The following is a 16,465-nucleotide window of genomic DNA, read 5'->3' as shown; positions in this document are numbered from 1 at the left end:
ATATGAATTTGTGGGGGGGCACATTTCAGCTCAAAATACTCCCCATCTCAAGATCCTCAACCCAACCACATCCAAAAAGTCCTTTTTGTTGGGCAAGGTAACATTCACAGGTTTCAGGGATTAGCACATGAACATCTCTTTTCCAGATTGCTATTCTGGACAAGGTGAAGGGCTGAGAAACCACTTTGGGAAATTTGTTCCGGACATTATGTCAGAGAAGCAAATAGTCAAGGAGCATCTGACCCTGGTCCAGGCTCCTGAGAACCCACCAAGTCAGGCTCAGGGGGCGTAAGAGGGGGGAAGTTTCATCCTGGAACCCAGAGCCTGGGGCATCGCAAGCTGTACACTAAGAGGCCTTCACTCCCCAGTGTCCTGAGGTGCAGGGTAGGACCTGTCCACATCAAGAGAGGACCGAGTAGCCCAGACACAGGCCCTAGTATTTATGCAGCTGCCCTTGAGTGAGGGCCAGGGCTGCCGCCACCGGAGATGTGATTAAGGGTAAAGTGGTGCAGGCAGCATTTACACTTCCCTGCCCTCCTGCAGCTTCTACCTTGTTGGACAAAGACCGACCAAAGGGGACCCACGTGGAGAGGTCCCAGGGTGGGTCAGTCTAACAGGTGTGTGTGTGTGACCCCTGCAGTCTCCCAGGGCCTATTCTCAGGAGGCCCCATGTTTGGGGGCTAATGCTCTGTGGTCACCACCTTGAAATTCTTAATTTGTTTTACCTTTGAATTTATGTTTTGGGTCTACGGCCATGCCACCTTGAACGCGCCCTATCTCGTCTGAATTTATGTTTTTGGAAGGACAGTCTGATGGGACAATGGAGAATGTGTGGGGGTCCTGCCGCCCCTGGTCGTGTTCTTACCTGCCAGCTCCCTGCCCCCACCCAGAGACAACTGGTACCCTCCTTTCCCAGCAGGGGCCTGGCCACAGGCACAGGGAAGTTCCAGGTCATGGTCAGGGTCTGGCACGTGCACCATCCGTACCAAGGTGTGGAGCAGAGCCCCAGTGCCTATGGGGATCTGCCCCAGGGTATTTCCGTCTGAAGATCCGGACATTAAATAGCAAATTAAAATCCACCATACAGGTTGAAAGACTGTAGGAAAGAAAAAGGTTTGTTCATACCTTTTGAACAAGAGGCCCTGAAAATAATGTATCCATCCCTGGTCTCTGGAGAAGCTACAGAGCCAGCTCTCCACCCACGATGGTCTTTGGAGAAGGGCCCTCCTTATTTCCTTAGGCAGCATCCTTACTTCCTCAGGTAACAGAACAAAGTTTTCCCCATGGAGACAGCATTCCTGTTTGCATCCTCTTTGGCCCCTCTGCCCAACCCTTCCCTGTCTCAAGGGAGGGAGGATTGGGTGGAGTGAGGGTGAGGAAGAAGCATAAAAGTGCTTATAAACAACAGATGCCACCAGGTGGTTTATTAAGGTCCAAACCCCAGCCCCTCCCACCACAGACCACCTGTTGGCTATAGGCTATGGTTCCAGTCATTCTCCCACTAGGAGGACTGGTCATGTCCCAGGACCTAGGAAACCTTCCTGAGTGGTCTCTAGGTGTGGGGGCCCCTTTCCCGAAGGGTAAAGGGCTGTGATGAGGGAGCGGATGCGGCTCTCTGATTAGCTGACAGTAATGCCGACCCATTGTGGAAGTCACTCCTCACCTACTCCTACATTTCAGGGCCAGGGGTGTGGGTGTCTGCGCAGGCATCTCGGCTGGGCCCTTTGCAAGGACGGGAAAGGCTAATGAGAAACCGGTTAGCAGTGAGAGGTGGCACTAGGCACCTCTATCACCTAGAAGTCGCTCAAGCGGGAGAGCAGGAGCTCTCGGCAGGGGCATATGCTCGCCCTGCCCACCGCGGACCTCAGAAGTTGTTATCGATGTTCCAGACGTCCCCGCTAAGTGCGTTGGCTGCCCCCTGCAGCGTCCAGGTAAGCAGGGCCAGCTGGCGTCGGAAGCGGCTCTCCTGGAAGCCCAGGCCGGGAGCCACCCCGGAGGAGGCAGCCCTAGGGTCTCCGGAACCGTGGGAGCGCAACAGTCGCACGTGGTCGAGCAGCGCGTCCAGCGTGTGGTCTCCGTGGCCCAAGAAAATGTGGCGGAACGGGGAGTCGGCCGGCGACACGTACTGAGACAGGAAGTAGAACTCCACCTGCGCCGAGAAGGGGTCGTGTCGGGTGGGGGTTCCGCCTGAGCGCGGGGGCCGGACACGCGTAGCGAACATTGCTGAGCAGCTTCTTTAAGTCCCACCTCCCTTTGTCTACCCAATCGGGGGTAGCCATTCTTTGACGTCACCAGCAGCCGGGTAGGCAGCGTCCTCCTACTGTGTTTTAGATTCTGTCCCATTCTATCCCTCTGGCCTCCAAGCCCGCATCTACGCCCTCCCAGTCTTCCGTCTTCACTCATTCACTTACCCGGCTAAAGCCTCAAATAACAGTCTATGGTCCTGCTGTTCCTCACTCTCCTACACCCCAGTCATTCCCCCTCACCGCCGCCAACGTCCACATACCAGCGTCAAAGGTCAAGGGGACAGGCCAGTGCTAATGAAGTGCCTGACTCTGTCCTCCCTCTATGACTCAGATGCTGATCATCTTTCTTGAGATGGCCTCACTCCCCGCCCAGTTCTCCCACCTTTCTTCCAGCCTCTCTGGGTTCCTTCTGCTCCCACATATGGGCAGGCCCAAGGCTGGACCCCCACCCTCTGCTCCTCTCCTTACCTACAATCCGGTGTTCTTCAAGCCTGGCTGCTTACTAGAATCACCATCGCGTGGGTGCCACCCCAACAAAATTGGAATCTCTATGGGTGGTCTCACACGCTCACATCTTTTCAAGCCCTCCATGCCCCTGACTGCAGTCACGACCTCATGGGGATAATTGCCAAGTCTACTTGACAAAAATCATCCACTGAAATCCCGGCCTCCACCCTTCTGGACCTCCCCACCAGGTAGGGGGCACCTGGATACAGCCTCACACACATGAGCACCAACTTCTTCTAAAACCTGACCCTTGCACCCACAATCCCTCGTGAGTGCCAGGGTCTCCCCAGTGCCAGCCTCTCAGCCCGGAAGGTGTGTTCATGTGAATGGGGTGAGCTCAGACTGCCTGGTTTCTGATTTTGGCTCCACCGCTTACTGCGATCTTGGATAAGTTATCATTGTACAGTACTAGCAACCTCACAAGATTTGGGGGGTCCTGTGAGGGAAAATGCAGTAAAGCCCTAGCACATGGCAGCCCTCGAGAAATGGCAGCTGCTATCATTTTCCCCCTCCTCTTCCCTTAACACCCCGTCTGTCCGTTTTCCTTCCAAATGTCTCCCATCATTCCGGTCCCCTCACCCACAGGTGGTATTTACTGCCACTCTCATCCAGAGCTCAGCCATCACTCCATTCATTCCCTCTTCACCATGGACGGTCTGGCCAAATCCTTCCTAAAACTCTGTTCTGCCCCTACCACCTCCCTGTTCAAACACCTCCCTAATTTCCTTGATGCCCAGACCCTAAAAATTCAAACTTCTTTTCCTGGCATTCAAGGCTCCCTTGATAGGTGATCTCTCTCCCACAGTTTGGTGCTCCTCTCCCCTCTGCTTCTCCACAGACTTCTGTTCAGGTTCTGCTGGTCCATGCCCTGCTCCCAAGGACAACCAGGCCTATCTCACTGCCACACCCTTACTCTGGATGTCTCTACTCTGAATGTCTTTTGTCTGCACCAACCCACGTTCTGTTTGTTCCTCTAGACGAACCTCACAGTCTAAAGCAGGGGTTAGCAAACTTTTTCTAAAAAAAAGCCAGGTAGCAAATATTTTCGGCTCTGCAGGCCATATTGTTTCTGTTGCAAACACTCAACTTTGCCACCATAGCTAGTACAAAAGCAGCCATAGAGAATATGAAAAATCAATGTGCATGGCTGTGTTTCCATAAAACTTTATTTGCAAAACAGGCAGCAGGCCAAGTTTGGCCCACTGGCTATAGTTTACCAACCCCTGGTCTAGAGCAACAGAGTTCCCTGGGTCTGGCCCAGCCATGTTGCTGGTTCTGAAGTTCTGAATCTTTTACTCTCCAGCCCTGAGTCTGAATCATGCCCCTAGCATACAGGTGCCCTTCATTCCCTGGGGGGGGGGGGGCATGTGGCAATTTGGGGGAGTGGGGTGGGTGAGGGGAGTAGCATCTTTTTGTGTTCCCGGAGTCTGGCACAGCAGGGATTAAAGCAAGATCTGTGAATGAGAATGAACCATGCGTGTCTCAGTGGAAGGGATAAAGGGAAGGGGAGATGGAGAGGTCAGGAAGTAGGGGAATAAGAGAGGAAACTGAAGAGAGAGAAGGATGAGAGGGATCAGGAGAAAAGAGCAAGGATGAAAGAGCCAAGAGGGATGGGTTTGCGAACAGAAACAAGGGGTAAGTGGTGCCAAGGGAAACAGGCAGGGTCACAGGAGGGAAAAACAAATGGAAGACATGTCCCAAAACCAAGGTCCTGCATACACTCCGGGTTCCCTGTCCACACCACACTCAAGGAGGATGGTCCTGCTTAGAATTTTGCCCTGTAGACTTTTTCCCATGCCCACGGCCCCTACTTACCCCATTTCCCGAAATCAAAGCGTTGAGTTCTTGGGAGTAAATAAATGGAAGAAAGTGGAGAGGTCGGAACAGGAGACAGAGCGTGAGTCGGGAAGTATTCAAAATGAAGTGGGAGGAATTGGCCAAGGAATCAGATCCTGTAGAACTTTACGTGACACTTCCCCCAGGCAGCTTCTCTGGGTTTCACCTATCTTATTACCAGAGGGAAGAGAGCTCTCCTTGCTCTGAATTTCTTAAGCCTTTGCCCCTCCTGGCCATAAGCTTGTGCCTCTTGTACTGTGGACGATCGTGGACATGCTTTTTCTCTCCAGAGGAGAGGAGAGGGAGGCAGTGAAGGGCTCGGCGCAAGGCAGAGGAGTCCCAGTTCTGCCACGGGGTCTGCCACGCGTCTGGCCCTCCCTGTCCGTTTCATCACTTTGCGGGGCCTGTCTCAGTGGTCGCTCCAGCCTGTCTGGTCTGTGAGCGCTGTCAGTCCAGGACTGGGAGCGCCCGGAAGACAGGGACGGAGCAAAGGCGGAAACAGGGGAGAGGAGCACAGAGCGAACGGGTCCTGGGAAGGGTGGCTCCAGGCCTTCAGAGAAAGGGAGAGGGCGCGGGGGCGGGGCCTCACCCGCATGATGCGCACGTTGTACATGCGCATCAGCCGCTCATCGCTCTCCTCTGAGCTGTAGATCTCCTTTCGCAGCTTCTCAGCTGCCCGGATGTAGTCCCCCCGCGCCGAGTACACCCACTGGAGGGTCAGCCCGCGGGCCTGAGGATGGAGACGCAGGCTGGGGCCAGACGCAGGGGCCAGGACCCCAGCCTAGGGTGGGGGTCCAGGTGCTGGGGAATGGGGCTGAGACCCTGGGGCTGGCAGGACTAGGGGGTATAGTGGAACAGAATAGTGGGAGAGGGAAGAAGATCTGGGCGGTTGGGAGGGTATGAGTTGGGTCCTAAGGGGTCTAGGGGTCTAGGGCAGGAGTAAAAGGACCAGGTTGTCAGAGGGGACTAGACCCTAAGGATTGTGGGGAAGAGGGGCCACACCTCTGGAATGGGCAGCACTTTGGGGGGATATAGCGCCCCCCCACCCCCAGAAGCCAGGAGCAGGGTTGGTATCTTGGACCTTGAGGTCCCCAGAGAACTCGTTGAGACTGCCGATGTGCTTGAGGACCACGTCCCCGTAGCGGCCAAAGTCCAGAGGCAGCAGGTGATCGTGGCTGAGCCTGATGAGGAGTTGCCCAGCGAGCTGGGCCACAGCCTGGGCCACCGCGGGCAGGCGGCCCCGCAGGACCCTGTGTAGGTTCTCGTATGTGTCATCCTTCGTGTGCAGGAACGGGTACGCCTGGCCATCCTGCGGGGACAGGGTGCACGCTGGCACAGGGTCATTGTACAGGCAGGCTGAGGGGATGCTGCTCTGGGACAGAGCCAGGAAGTCTCACCTCCATGAAAGAGAACTCAACGGCAGGGACCCCCGCAAAGGCCGTGAAGGAATAGGCACTGCTGTCCATGGGCAGTGGCTGGATCCTGAGAGTGGGCAGGTTGGAGTGCTCTGTGGGTTTGGCTCCCCCCACAAGATGCCCTCCCTTGCTCCTCACCCCAACTTACACCTCAGCATCCCAGCTGTGATTGTTGAACATCACCTGCTCATAGAGGGTCTGCCCACTGTGGTTAGGAGAGTCCACCTGGAGGCAGGGTAGGGGGCACCGGTCAGGTCAGGCCCTGGCCACCACCAGCTTCCCTTCATCCCCTGCTCCTGGCCAGCTCTTGCCTGCTTCAGGATGTTCTCTATGAGGCTGATCAGAAGGGGGCTGGTCTTGGCCTGGAACTTGTCATCTCCTGCAGAGAGGGAGGAGAAGGGATGCCAGGCTCAAGGCTCGGCCCTGAGGGCAGGGTGGACCAGAGGGGGCCCAGCTGGTCACACTACCCCCACTCACCCAGCACTGCATTGTCCAGGCTCACATAGACTACGGCTTTGAGGTGCAGCACGCTGAGGTAGCCCTGTGGGTGAGGGATATGTGGTTTAACCACCCCCCCCACCTCTTCCCACTGCCTGACTCCCTGTCCTGGACCCCACATTACCTCTAGCCACTCTGTGGAGCCCACGCTCCCAAAGTCCCCTCCGTCCCAGCTGATGAAGAGAAGGCTCCTGCGAGGCCGGAAGCCTGGAAGCAGAGTGGGTTGGGAGCATGGGCTCAGCTGAAGACCAAGCAGAGACGCCATCATTGTCTTCCTCTGTCCTACTTCCCTGGGGTCTCTCCTTTCCTCCCATCCAGCCCCCAGCCCAGCCCACCTCCCCTGGTCTGCCCTGACTCAACTATAACAGTGATGGAGATGGCTTTCGTATGGAGTCTCCTGCTTAATGCTTCACTCAGACCAAGGACTATTATTACAGTTGACTCTTTTTTTTTTTTTTTTAACGTTTATTTATTTTTGGGACAGAGACAGACAGAGCATGAATGGGGGAGGGTCAGAGAGAGAGGGGGACACAGAATCGGAAGCAGGCTCCAGGCTCTGAGCCATCAGCCCAGAGCCTGACGCGAGGCTCGAACTCACGGACCACGAGATCATGACCTGAGCTGAAGTCGGACGCTTAACCGACTGAGCCACCCAGGCGCCCCCTACAGTTGACTCTTAAACATGGGTTTGAACTGCTTGGGTCCACTTACATGCAGATTTTCAACGGAGCGGAGGGGCCTGCACCCCTAACCCTGGCATTGCTAAAGGGTCAACTCTACTTTCATGTTTAGATGAGGAAATGGAGGTAAAGTGACTTGCCCAGGGCCATGCAGCTGGGACATGGAGAAGCCAGGTTTGGCCCAGGTCTGAGTGGCCACTCTCTAGCCTGTGCTCCTGACTGCCTCTCTGCCTTGTCCTGGCTCAGGCCACAGCCCCAGCTACCCGGCCCAGGCCTTGACCTTACCATTGCTCACCATGGAGGAAAAGGTTCGCACCAGCTCCAGCAGTATGGCCGTCCCCACAGCAGACTTGGCCGCTCCTGGGCCCCACGCATCCCTCTGCGCCCCAATGACAACATAGTGATCTGCAGGAGGGGAGGTTTGGGGTCTATGTCCTTATACCGGCAGTACCCAGAAAGCATCTGGGAGGGTGTGTCACAGGGCCTCATCACCATTTCTTAGGCCTCTCAGTCTCCACTTCCCAGCCCTGCCATCCCTGCTGTCCCTAAAGTGACAGCACCTCTTCTGCTTGGCCCTGCCTGGATGGCCTGCTCCTTCAGCAGGGTGCTTGGAGTCATTCTGGATTCCATCACCTCCCTGGTCAGCCATGTCCTGCTGTTTGACAAGTCCTGACAGGTCTTCCTCCTCTACCCCTCTACCCCAACCTTCCCCCCCCCTCAACCCCGGTTTCTCATCTGAGCTGCCATCACAGGCTTCCCTGTGTGTCTCCTCAGTGTTTGTAGATATCACACTCTTCAGCTCAATAACCCACTTTGATTCGGGGGCGCCTGGCTGACTCAGTCAGTTGAGCATCTGACTTCAGCTCAGATTGTGATCCCATGGTTCATAGGTTCGAGCCTTGCATCAGGCTCTCTGTTATCAAGGTGGAGCCCGCTTCTTCTGTTCCCCCCTCTCTCTGCACCTTCCCTGCTCATGCTCACTCATTTTCTCTCTCTCTCTCAAAACTAAACATTAAAAATAAAAAAAGAACCCACTTAGATTCCTACTGCTATCTGCATCTAGTTAGGCTCAAAATGTTCGTCTGCCTAACCTGAACTCCTTTTTATGCTATGACATCACCCAAAGCACACTTGCTCACCTCCTGTGCTAGGGAACTCACTACTGTGCAGAACTGCCCATCCTGTCTCTGGACAGATTTGACCATGGGGTCTACTCATTGCCACCCTCCTTGGTCCCAGATCAGCCTCAATTTGCCAGCCTCCCACCCTGCTAACTCCTGCTGCCCCCTCCCCTGGGCACCACCCCTGCCCACTCCCCCAGGGCCTCCTGCTCCAGCCCCATTTCTAGTCCAGGTTCATGAGCAATGGCCCCCCTCCTGCAGGCTGTGGGTGATGCTGGGCAAACTAGCACACCTGGCTCTGAGCGGCCTTCGATGCAGCCAAAGATGTTGCTGATGGGGGCAGAGACCCTGTGGTTGTTGACCCCTAGATGCAAGCCTGGCCCAGGGCCCAGGCGATAAGGGGAGACTGGGAGGTGCCCCTGCCATTCCTGGGGGGCCACAGGGCCTTGGAGTTTCCTGGAGATGGGTGGGGCAGAAAGGGTTGGAAGTGGCAGAGAGGCCCAGGCTATAGAAGAGCCCAGAGCTCCCCCTGCGCTCTTTCCCTCCCACCCTCTGGTTCCAGCTCGACTTCTGCAATGTGCCTCCTGCCTTGGACAGTTGTGCAGGTTAGGTCCTCAAAGGTGCCCAGAGGAAGTGGGTGTGATATCCAGCTGGAGTTCCACTCACTGGATGGCAGGCACTGGCATGAGGCTCTGCCGACCCAGAAGATTCATCTTTTTCTAGTTCACCCCAAAAGAGTTTACAAACTAGCTCCCTCTCCCTTCCTCCTCCCCTCTTGGTCCCCACACGCCCCTCACCTCAGCAGGAGGGAGGCAATGTCCGCACTGATGGGCTGGGCTGGGATGTTAGGGAGGCCTGAGGACTGGACTGGAGGGAACTGGGTTTGATTAAAGGAAGGGAAGCCAGGCGTGTAGGGGTCCCCAGTTCCCAGGTGCACCTGTGAGGAAGGGGATGTCCACGCTGAAACTGTGAGCTGGGCTCCCAGGAGTAGCTTACCAGCATCATCCTAGACAAAGAGGTACAGTCTTGGGACCCCAGGAATCCACCGCTGGCTGCCCCCAGACTCACATGTCCATACACAGCCCTGTGGCTGGACAGGCCGAGCTTGTGTGGGTCCTGGGAGAAGTCTGCGGAATCAGGGTATATGAGCACTCCTCGGGCCCCAAAGTCCTGGGCACTGGCCACCTGGGGATGGGACATGGGTAAAAGGCTCCTTCTCCCAGAGAAAACCGATTTATAAGGGCAGGAGCAGGAAGTAAAAGTAAAGTGGCACTGCCTCTGCTCTGCTATTATGAACCCAGAGAGGCTGTGGGCACCCCCCACCACCCTCATCTTCCCACCTTCGCACAGCAAACCTCACCTTGCTCCACATTCTTCCCTGCTTGTTCCCCATCCCAACCTCCTGATTTTGTTCCCCGCCAACACTTTTCTTACCCGCTTGGTTCTTTTCCTCTTCTGACAGCCTCCTAGAGGCTTCCCATCTGCTGCTATCCTATCTTCGCTTTCCCCAGCCCTGCGCCCTCCGCGCTCCACTCCATCCCCCATGCAGGGACCCTCACCTTCTGGGCAAAACTGATCTCCCCCAGGCGCACCAGCAGGAGGCGCCCCGCCGGCTCCACGCCCTGGGCCCGCAGGTCCTGCAGGTCCTCTGGGCGCCCGTAGTGGGCGTACACCAGCTCTCCCTGGGAATGAGAAGGGCTGTGAGGCGCTGGCTCCCCGTCCCTCCTCCGCCACCCGGGAGAGAACGCTCGCTGCCCCCGTCCTGGGGGCGGGACAGGGGGCGCTCACCGTGGCGTTGCCAGTGGCGCTGTAGGGACAGTAGACATCGTGGTCCTCCAGCTGCAGGGGCTCCCCGAGCTTCCCAGCCGCCTCCACCCAATGCAGGGTATTGGGATGAGCCCTGAGGAGCGGAGGTGGTAAGCGCCCCCCGCGCGCCCCCCGCGCGCCCCCCGCGCGCCCCCCGCGCGCCCCCCGCGCGCCCCCCGCGCGCCCCCCGCGCGCCCCCCGCGCGCCCCCCGCGCGCCCCCCGCGCACTCACGGGTCCGGGAACTGCAGCCCCACGTAGTGCGTATCCATCCAGACGTGGTCCAGCTTTTGGCCCAAGAGCGCCACGCGGATGTCCTGAGCCAGGGCCGCCATGCCGGCCGAGCCAGCCACCCTTTTCCGAAGGCTGGTTTGCCTGAGCGGGAAGAGGTGGGATTGGGGCGTGGAAGGGGAAGAAGGGGACTTCTGGACGCCTGGAGGAGAGGGAGGGAGGGGGGCTGATGCCAGAGACGTGGGGTCGCCCTGGGGCCTGGGCAGTGACGGACTCTCAAGTCTCTCCCTGACTCGACCATTACCATCCATCCCATTACCACCCGGGCTGCCAGCCAGCGTCTCTAAGGCCTCCTTCCTCCTTAGCTTTCTTGGTATCTTGTCCACCATCTCTTAGGTTATTACTGGCTCAATCCAAACTTCCCGATTTACTGCCTTTCCACACATATGCATACTGCCCTGTGCTTTGCCCCACATATGAAAAACACTTTTCTTCCAAAGGGCTAACTGGGCGGATGTGGCCCTCCATCTCCCCCACCCTCCACCTGAGTCTCACAGAGCTATCTTAACATTGTGGTTCCAGGTGTCATAGTGGGGCCCCTTGTCTTGGAGACCTCACCCTGTCGTCTTCCATAGTCACCGCCTAACTAGTGAGCCTGTTGTCGCCTGAGCTTCAGGCACGGCCTCCCTGACAACAGGCTTCACCTGCACCCTCTCCAAGGTGGACAGACTCCTCCCTCCTCAGCATCATCATTGAATACCCCTCTACCTTTTGCCTTGGCAGAAACCCAGCTGTCCCCTGAGACGCCGGGTGCCTCTGGGGCTCTGGTTCTTCTACCACCTGCACTTGCAGTGGAGGCAGGCCCCTGGCTCCACGGTTGGAACTTCTGGCCATTACTGCCCTGGGAGAACTCTCTTCCTTTGAAGCTTGGACCATCCAGCTCTCCCACGCTCTGCCCCTCTTTCAGACAATCGGTCACTTGTCCGCTTTCATCAAGGACTTTGGTACCTGGCATATCATTTTCATCTCCACTAAGGAACTCCACCAAGTTTCTGCACTACTTCAAAATCCACATGCAGGGTCACCTGAGTCTCAGCCTCCACCCTCTGAGCTCTCGCGAGGACCACTGCACTCCATGGTCTAAGTGGTTTTCTCAAGACCATTCCTGCCTCCCACTCCGCCCCCATCCAGGATCTCAAGTATTTGTTTGAAACTGCATCCATCAGTGCGTTCGTAAAATAGTTGATGCATAACAGTAAATTAGATGTACACGCTGCAATATATAGACCTTGAAAACATGGCGTTAAATTAAAAGAAAAATTTATCAAGTTAAAAACACACTAGAGAGACACTAGAGAGAGCTGTATCTGAGTAGTGGGTCTTGGAGTGACTTTTTTTTTTTTTTACATTCCTCTTTATATTTTTCCACATGGCTTAACTTTAAAAACAATGAACATGGAGGATGTTATGCAAACATTAAATGTTTTGAAAATTCTACCTATCCATGTAGAACATTCCATATATGACAAAGCTATGTGTGTATTTAAAGGCGCACATCAAACACATCAGATGAGGTGCTTCTGGGTGAGGAGACGAGGGAGGAGGGCTCAGAGTTAGGGAGGGAAATTAAATAAGAAAATCCTTTGCTGAGGACACTGAACTACTGCCCCAGGAGTATCATGAACTCTGTTCTTTGCACCAACCTTAAAAAACAAAACAAACAAACAAACAAACAAACAAAAAACTAAAAAAAAAAAACAACACTAAAAGCTCCCCCTACATCTGATCATGATACTCTGTTGTTTCAAATTCTTCATTTCTCTCTCTTTCCTCTTAAAATCCAAAGCAGTTTGGGTAGCCATTAAGGCCTTATATGACCTGAGCCATATCCACCTTGACACTGCAGCTCCCCATGGCCACAGGTCAAAATTCAAGCCCTGTGATGTGCCATTAAAGACTTTTCTGGGTCTATCCTGTCTGGACCCCTCTGTACTCATTCAGACAGTCACATGGAACTTCGTTCACTTCCTCCAATAGGCCACCATTCTCACCCCAGGCCCTCTGCACCTGCTGTTCTCTGGCCTAAAATGCTTTTCCACCTTCTCTTGGCCTGGTGAACAACTCACCCCTTGGGGTCAGCTCCTCACTTCCTTAAGGAAGCCTTCCCTGACCCCCACTCTAAGTCAGATCTCCCTGGTTATAGTCATTGCAATGATGCTAGTAACAAATACATAGTCAGGAATGTGATTATTAGTTCACTATTGATTTCCCCCAATAGACTGAAAGCTCCATAAGGACAAGGTCCAGACTTTTGTTCTCTGCTCTATCGCCCCCACCTACTACTTAGCCTAGCACTTGCCACACGGTAGGTGCTCAAAAATATTTGGTGGACAAACGAATGAATGACCTCATCAATGTCACTGCCAGTTCAGCCATTTACTTCCCTGGTCACACCCACACTGCTCTTGTCATCACCCAGAATTCCGTCTCCAGAATATTTATCCACTGAGGATTTACTGAACACTAACTAAATGCCAGGCACTGTGCTAAGTGTTGGAGATGTCAGAATAAATAGGACACAATTTATCAGATAAATGTTAAAAGTTCCAATATCCCACTCTCTGACTAGAGCTTTCCAGGTTCCAGCTTGCTCCCTGACCCTCACTATACCTGCTCTTCAACCACATTGAGTACTCCAGACTGTCCGATTTCTCCAAGCCTCTCTGAAGCTTTCCCTTCCTTCTCCATTCACCCTGGAGTCATGCATCACTTCATCGCTCGCTCCCCCTCACTGCCACCCTCTTGCCCTCCCCACCCTCTGCTGACATCCACAGTGCCACACCTCACCCTGCAACCTGGCAAACCACCTGTTCAGTCTGTACCCAGCCGACCGAGTGTTGTCCAGGAAAATAAGAAGCCCTGGGGCGCCTGGGTGGCTCAGTTGGTTAGGCATCTGACTCTCGATTTCAGCTCAGGTCATGATCTCACTGTTTGTGGGATCGAGCCCCTAGTCCAGCTCTGTGGTGACAGCCCAGAGCCTGCTTGGGATTCTCTCCCTCTCTCTCTGCTCCTCCCCTGCACTCTCTCTCTCTCTCTCTCAAAATAAATAAATAAACATTAAAAAAAATAAAAAGCTATCTGGAGTCTACAGCAAAGTTCATACTCCATAACAAAGTAATATAAAAACATTCCTGTGAAAGTCAGGAAATAGGCATATCTCCAGTCATCATTACCTAAATTCACATCCTCTAATGCGATAAGCAATGAAAAAAGACAGAAAAGGTATAGACATTGAGAAAGAGGCTATACATCTCTCACTAGCTATAGCTTATATGACTTTCTACTTAGAAAACCCAGGAGAATCCACTGAAACCACTATTCCTGACCAAAGAGAGGGCTATTGGAGGCCTGACCTCTGAACCTACCTGGGCAGCTCCTTCCCAATAGGGAAAGTGACCTCAGGAAAACAAGAGAAACACTGGCCTGCTTGGGCTGAGCTTCAGGCCTGCATGGTCTGTATCTGGATGGCATCTCTCACAAATTAGAGGGAAGGTCTATGCTCACAAATGCATTTCCTTGCTCATTTTTTCCGATTCCTTAAAATGTCCCTTCTCAGAAACCCCCAGAGCTTCCCACAGCCACAGGTCAAAATCCAAGCCCTGTGATGTGGCACTCAGGACTTTTCTGGGTCTGTCCCGCCTCCTGTCTGGATACTGGACCCTTCTGCTCTCACTCAAGACAGTCAGCTCCCACATCTCCTAAGGGTGCCATCCTCAGAGCCAGAGCCCCTCTGCAACCTTATCTCTGGGATGCCCCCCCCCCTCCCCTCAGCTCCAAGTGCCTGACATCCTTCCCAGGACCACTCCCAGGGAGGCCAGGGAGGCAAGTGGAAGGCCTCAGAAGGGGCCCCACACCAGAGTCCTGGGCAGAGGGAAGGAGGCTGAGTTCCGGCAAGGCTGACCCTTACCTGATTGTGTCCTCCAGGCGCCCCTCCCCCAGGAACCTCAGGAACATGGCCTGGAGGTCGCTCCAGTACAAGGTGCCCTGGTGGGAGTCTGGGCCCGGCTCATAGTTTATATCCTCGCTGACCACCAACACGTCATCCCCGCATGCCTGGCAGGACCCTCGGAAGGCCACATAGCCCAGAAGGAAAGCTGGGGGATGGCAAGATGGAGATGCCCTTGTACCCCCCTCTGGATTCCAGAAATCCACCCCCAACCCAGGCCCTTCACTGACGGGGGGAATGGGGTAGGGGATGACTCTCACCCCCAGTGAAGATCAGCAGGGTTGTCAGGACCAGGTAGGGGGCAGCCCTTCGTGCTGTTGCTGCCCAGAGTCCGAGGTTCTGCTTCCCTGCTCTGGAGCCCAGGTCAGGGCCCCTCAGCTCCATAGGGCAGAAGTGGATGGGTGGCTCAGCCCCCTCCTCCCCGTCTTCCTCTTCCTCCTCCAGGCGCCACTGCTGGGTGCCCTCCACGCGCTTGTAGATGGTCTGAGAGGGTCGTGGGGACAGACTTTGCTGCGCAGGGCACGGTGGGCATGAGATTGGGAGAAGAGGCGTGGGGGATAGGCTAGGATCTGGCAATAACAGTCAGTGACTATGGGGTGCCAGAGGAGCACAAGGCAGGGGAAAGGGTCCTGAGAGGCAAGCTGCAGGGGAAAGATGGAGGTGGGGAGGGGAGGGGCCAGCTTTGGGGTTTGGGAGGGGGCTGAAGGACCTAGAGAGAAGGCCTAACGTGTCCCCCAACCCCACTCGGTCTTACCGTTCTGTGAAGTAGACCCCAAAGCCGCTCCATGCTCGTGCCCCCTCCTGAGCCTCGCCGGCTGTTCCCCCAACAGTGATAAACCGTTTGTGGGAGCCCCAAGAGGGCCCCTTATCAGCCCTGGCAGGCAGCCTGAGCCTAGGCCGTTCTTGTCCCCCCCCCAAAGGGTGGGGGCACAGTCCTGGCCTCAGTCCAGCCTTCCAGATATGAACCCCCAGCCCAGGCCAGAGGACAAGGGGCTGTGCCCTCCCCTGCCAATCCCTCCACAGTCCCACTTCCGCCCCCTTCCTGCAAAACAATCAATTTTTTTACCTTGGGGCAGACTTTGGCCTCCTAGTTCCCATCAGGGGTGGGGGAAGGGGACTGATGGCTGGGGAGGGCAAAGATAAGGATGCCCTCTCCTGCTTCCACCCCTCCCAGTGTCCTTGGGGACCCCTTCCTAAGCTCCCCACTATGAAAACCTCACCCCCTCTCAAGTCATCTGGCTTGCAGGCCCACCAGTGAGTGCCCAGCCGGTCCCTGTAACGCATTAGGCTTGGCTGGGGTGATCCTAAGCTGAAGTTGCCTAAGTGGTGTGACCTGGGGGTTGGTCTGGCCATGTGAATGCCTATCTCATTGGAATCAGGCTGAAAAGTGGGTCTGGGGCTCCTGCTAACTTCTGGGGAAAGAGGGGCATGGGTGGGAGCATATGGTCAAGTAGGACCAGTGAGTGCTCCGTGTTGGGGTTCTCCTGGATCTGTGAGTCAAGGCCCACCAGGCATTGGTGGGAAGTGTCCTGGTCAAGGCCTGGGCAGAACTGGGTGATCTTCAACAAGTCATGGTCTTCTCTGGGGCACCTGCGTCTCTTTGGTGACCGGAAGACATGACTTCTACCTCTTTGGGGTCTGGGCACCCCTGGAACACATCACGGGCACAAACTGCTAAGTTTTACCCACAATTTCACGCATGGGATGCAGGTCCTCAAGCCCTACCGAGGATCCCAAGTAGCTCTGGAATAGAAGTGCTCAGGGGCCTCGTGTCGGGTCTCCCTTGGGAAACCTCAGCTCTTACCCAAATTGGGAGAGAGGCTCAGAGCTGCTGGGGCGCACCAGTGCCCCAGTCTCCGCCCCATTCTTGCCACCGCCAAGAGCCCGGAGAAGGAAGACGAGGCGCAGCCGGCTCACCTGAGCTGCAGGTCCGGGGGGCTTAGGCACCGCCTCCCACCTGAGGCCCGAAACCCCGCCCACCTAGGGCCCGCCCCAGCCCCGCCCCCCTGGCGAGCCCTCCGCTCCGCCCCTCCCCTGCCGCGGGGTCTAGTCTCCAGCATCCGTTTCCTGTCCCAACTCGGCTCCTCGCTAGGGGCCCACTTGAGCGACTCTGCTGTGTCC

The 16,465-nt window shown here is 55.6% G+C and overlaps 1 protein-coding gene across 3 annotated transcripts; it reads right to left on the bottom strand.

Annotated features, from left to right (window-relative positions):
* Window positions 1-1,395: 1,395 nt before the first annotated feature.
* Window positions 1,396-16,249, bottom strand: TFR2 (transferrin receptor 2). 3 transcript variants are annotated; one of them, XM_030299949.2, is made up of 19 exons: window positions 16,149-16,249; window positions 15,099-15,159; window positions 14,605-14,854; window positions 14,306-14,492; window positions 10,342-10,482; window positions 10,092-10,203; window positions 9,863-9,985; window positions 9,372-9,488; window positions 9,101-9,240; window positions 8,596-8,759; window positions 7,468-7,587; window positions 6,627-6,709; window positions 6,482-6,545; window positions 6,316-6,383; window positions 6,153-6,229; window positions 5,987-6,071; window positions 5,671-5,898; window positions 5,179-5,319; window positions 1,396-2,149 (listed from the first exon to the last, which is right to left on the bottom strand). In XM_030299949.2, exons 2-19 carry the CDS (start codon window positions 15,129-15,131, stop codon window positions 1,865-1,867), a joined length of 2,418 nt encoding a protein of 805 aa, XP_030155809.1. In that variant the 5' UTR covers window positions 15,132-15,159; window positions 16,149-16,249; the 3' UTR covers window positions 1,396-1,864. The 3 variants fall into 3 exon arrangements, with proteins under 3 accessions (XP_030155809.1, XP_030155810.1, XP_030155811.1); XM_030299950.1 differs by lacking the exon at window positions 16,149-16,249 and having other exon boundaries at window positions 14,605-14,827; window positions 15,099-15,399; XM_030299951.1 differs by lacking the exons at window positions 6,627-6,709; window positions 16,149-16,249 and having other exon boundaries at window positions 7,478-7,587; window positions 15,099-15,402.
* Window positions 16,250-16,465: the final 216 nt, after the last annotated feature.

The sequence above is a fragment of the Lynx canadensis genome, chromosome E3, assembly GCF_007474595.2.
Source record: "Lynx canadensis isolate LIC74 chromosome E3, mLynCan4.pri.v2, whole genome shotgun sequence".
NCBI classification, from domain to species: domain Eukaryota; kingdom Metazoa; phylum Chordata; class Mammalia; order Carnivora; family Felidae; genus Lynx; species Lynx canadensis.
The sequence above is the reverse complement of the archived record's forward strand: the minus strand, read 5'-3'. Positions and strand labels throughout refer to the sequence as shown.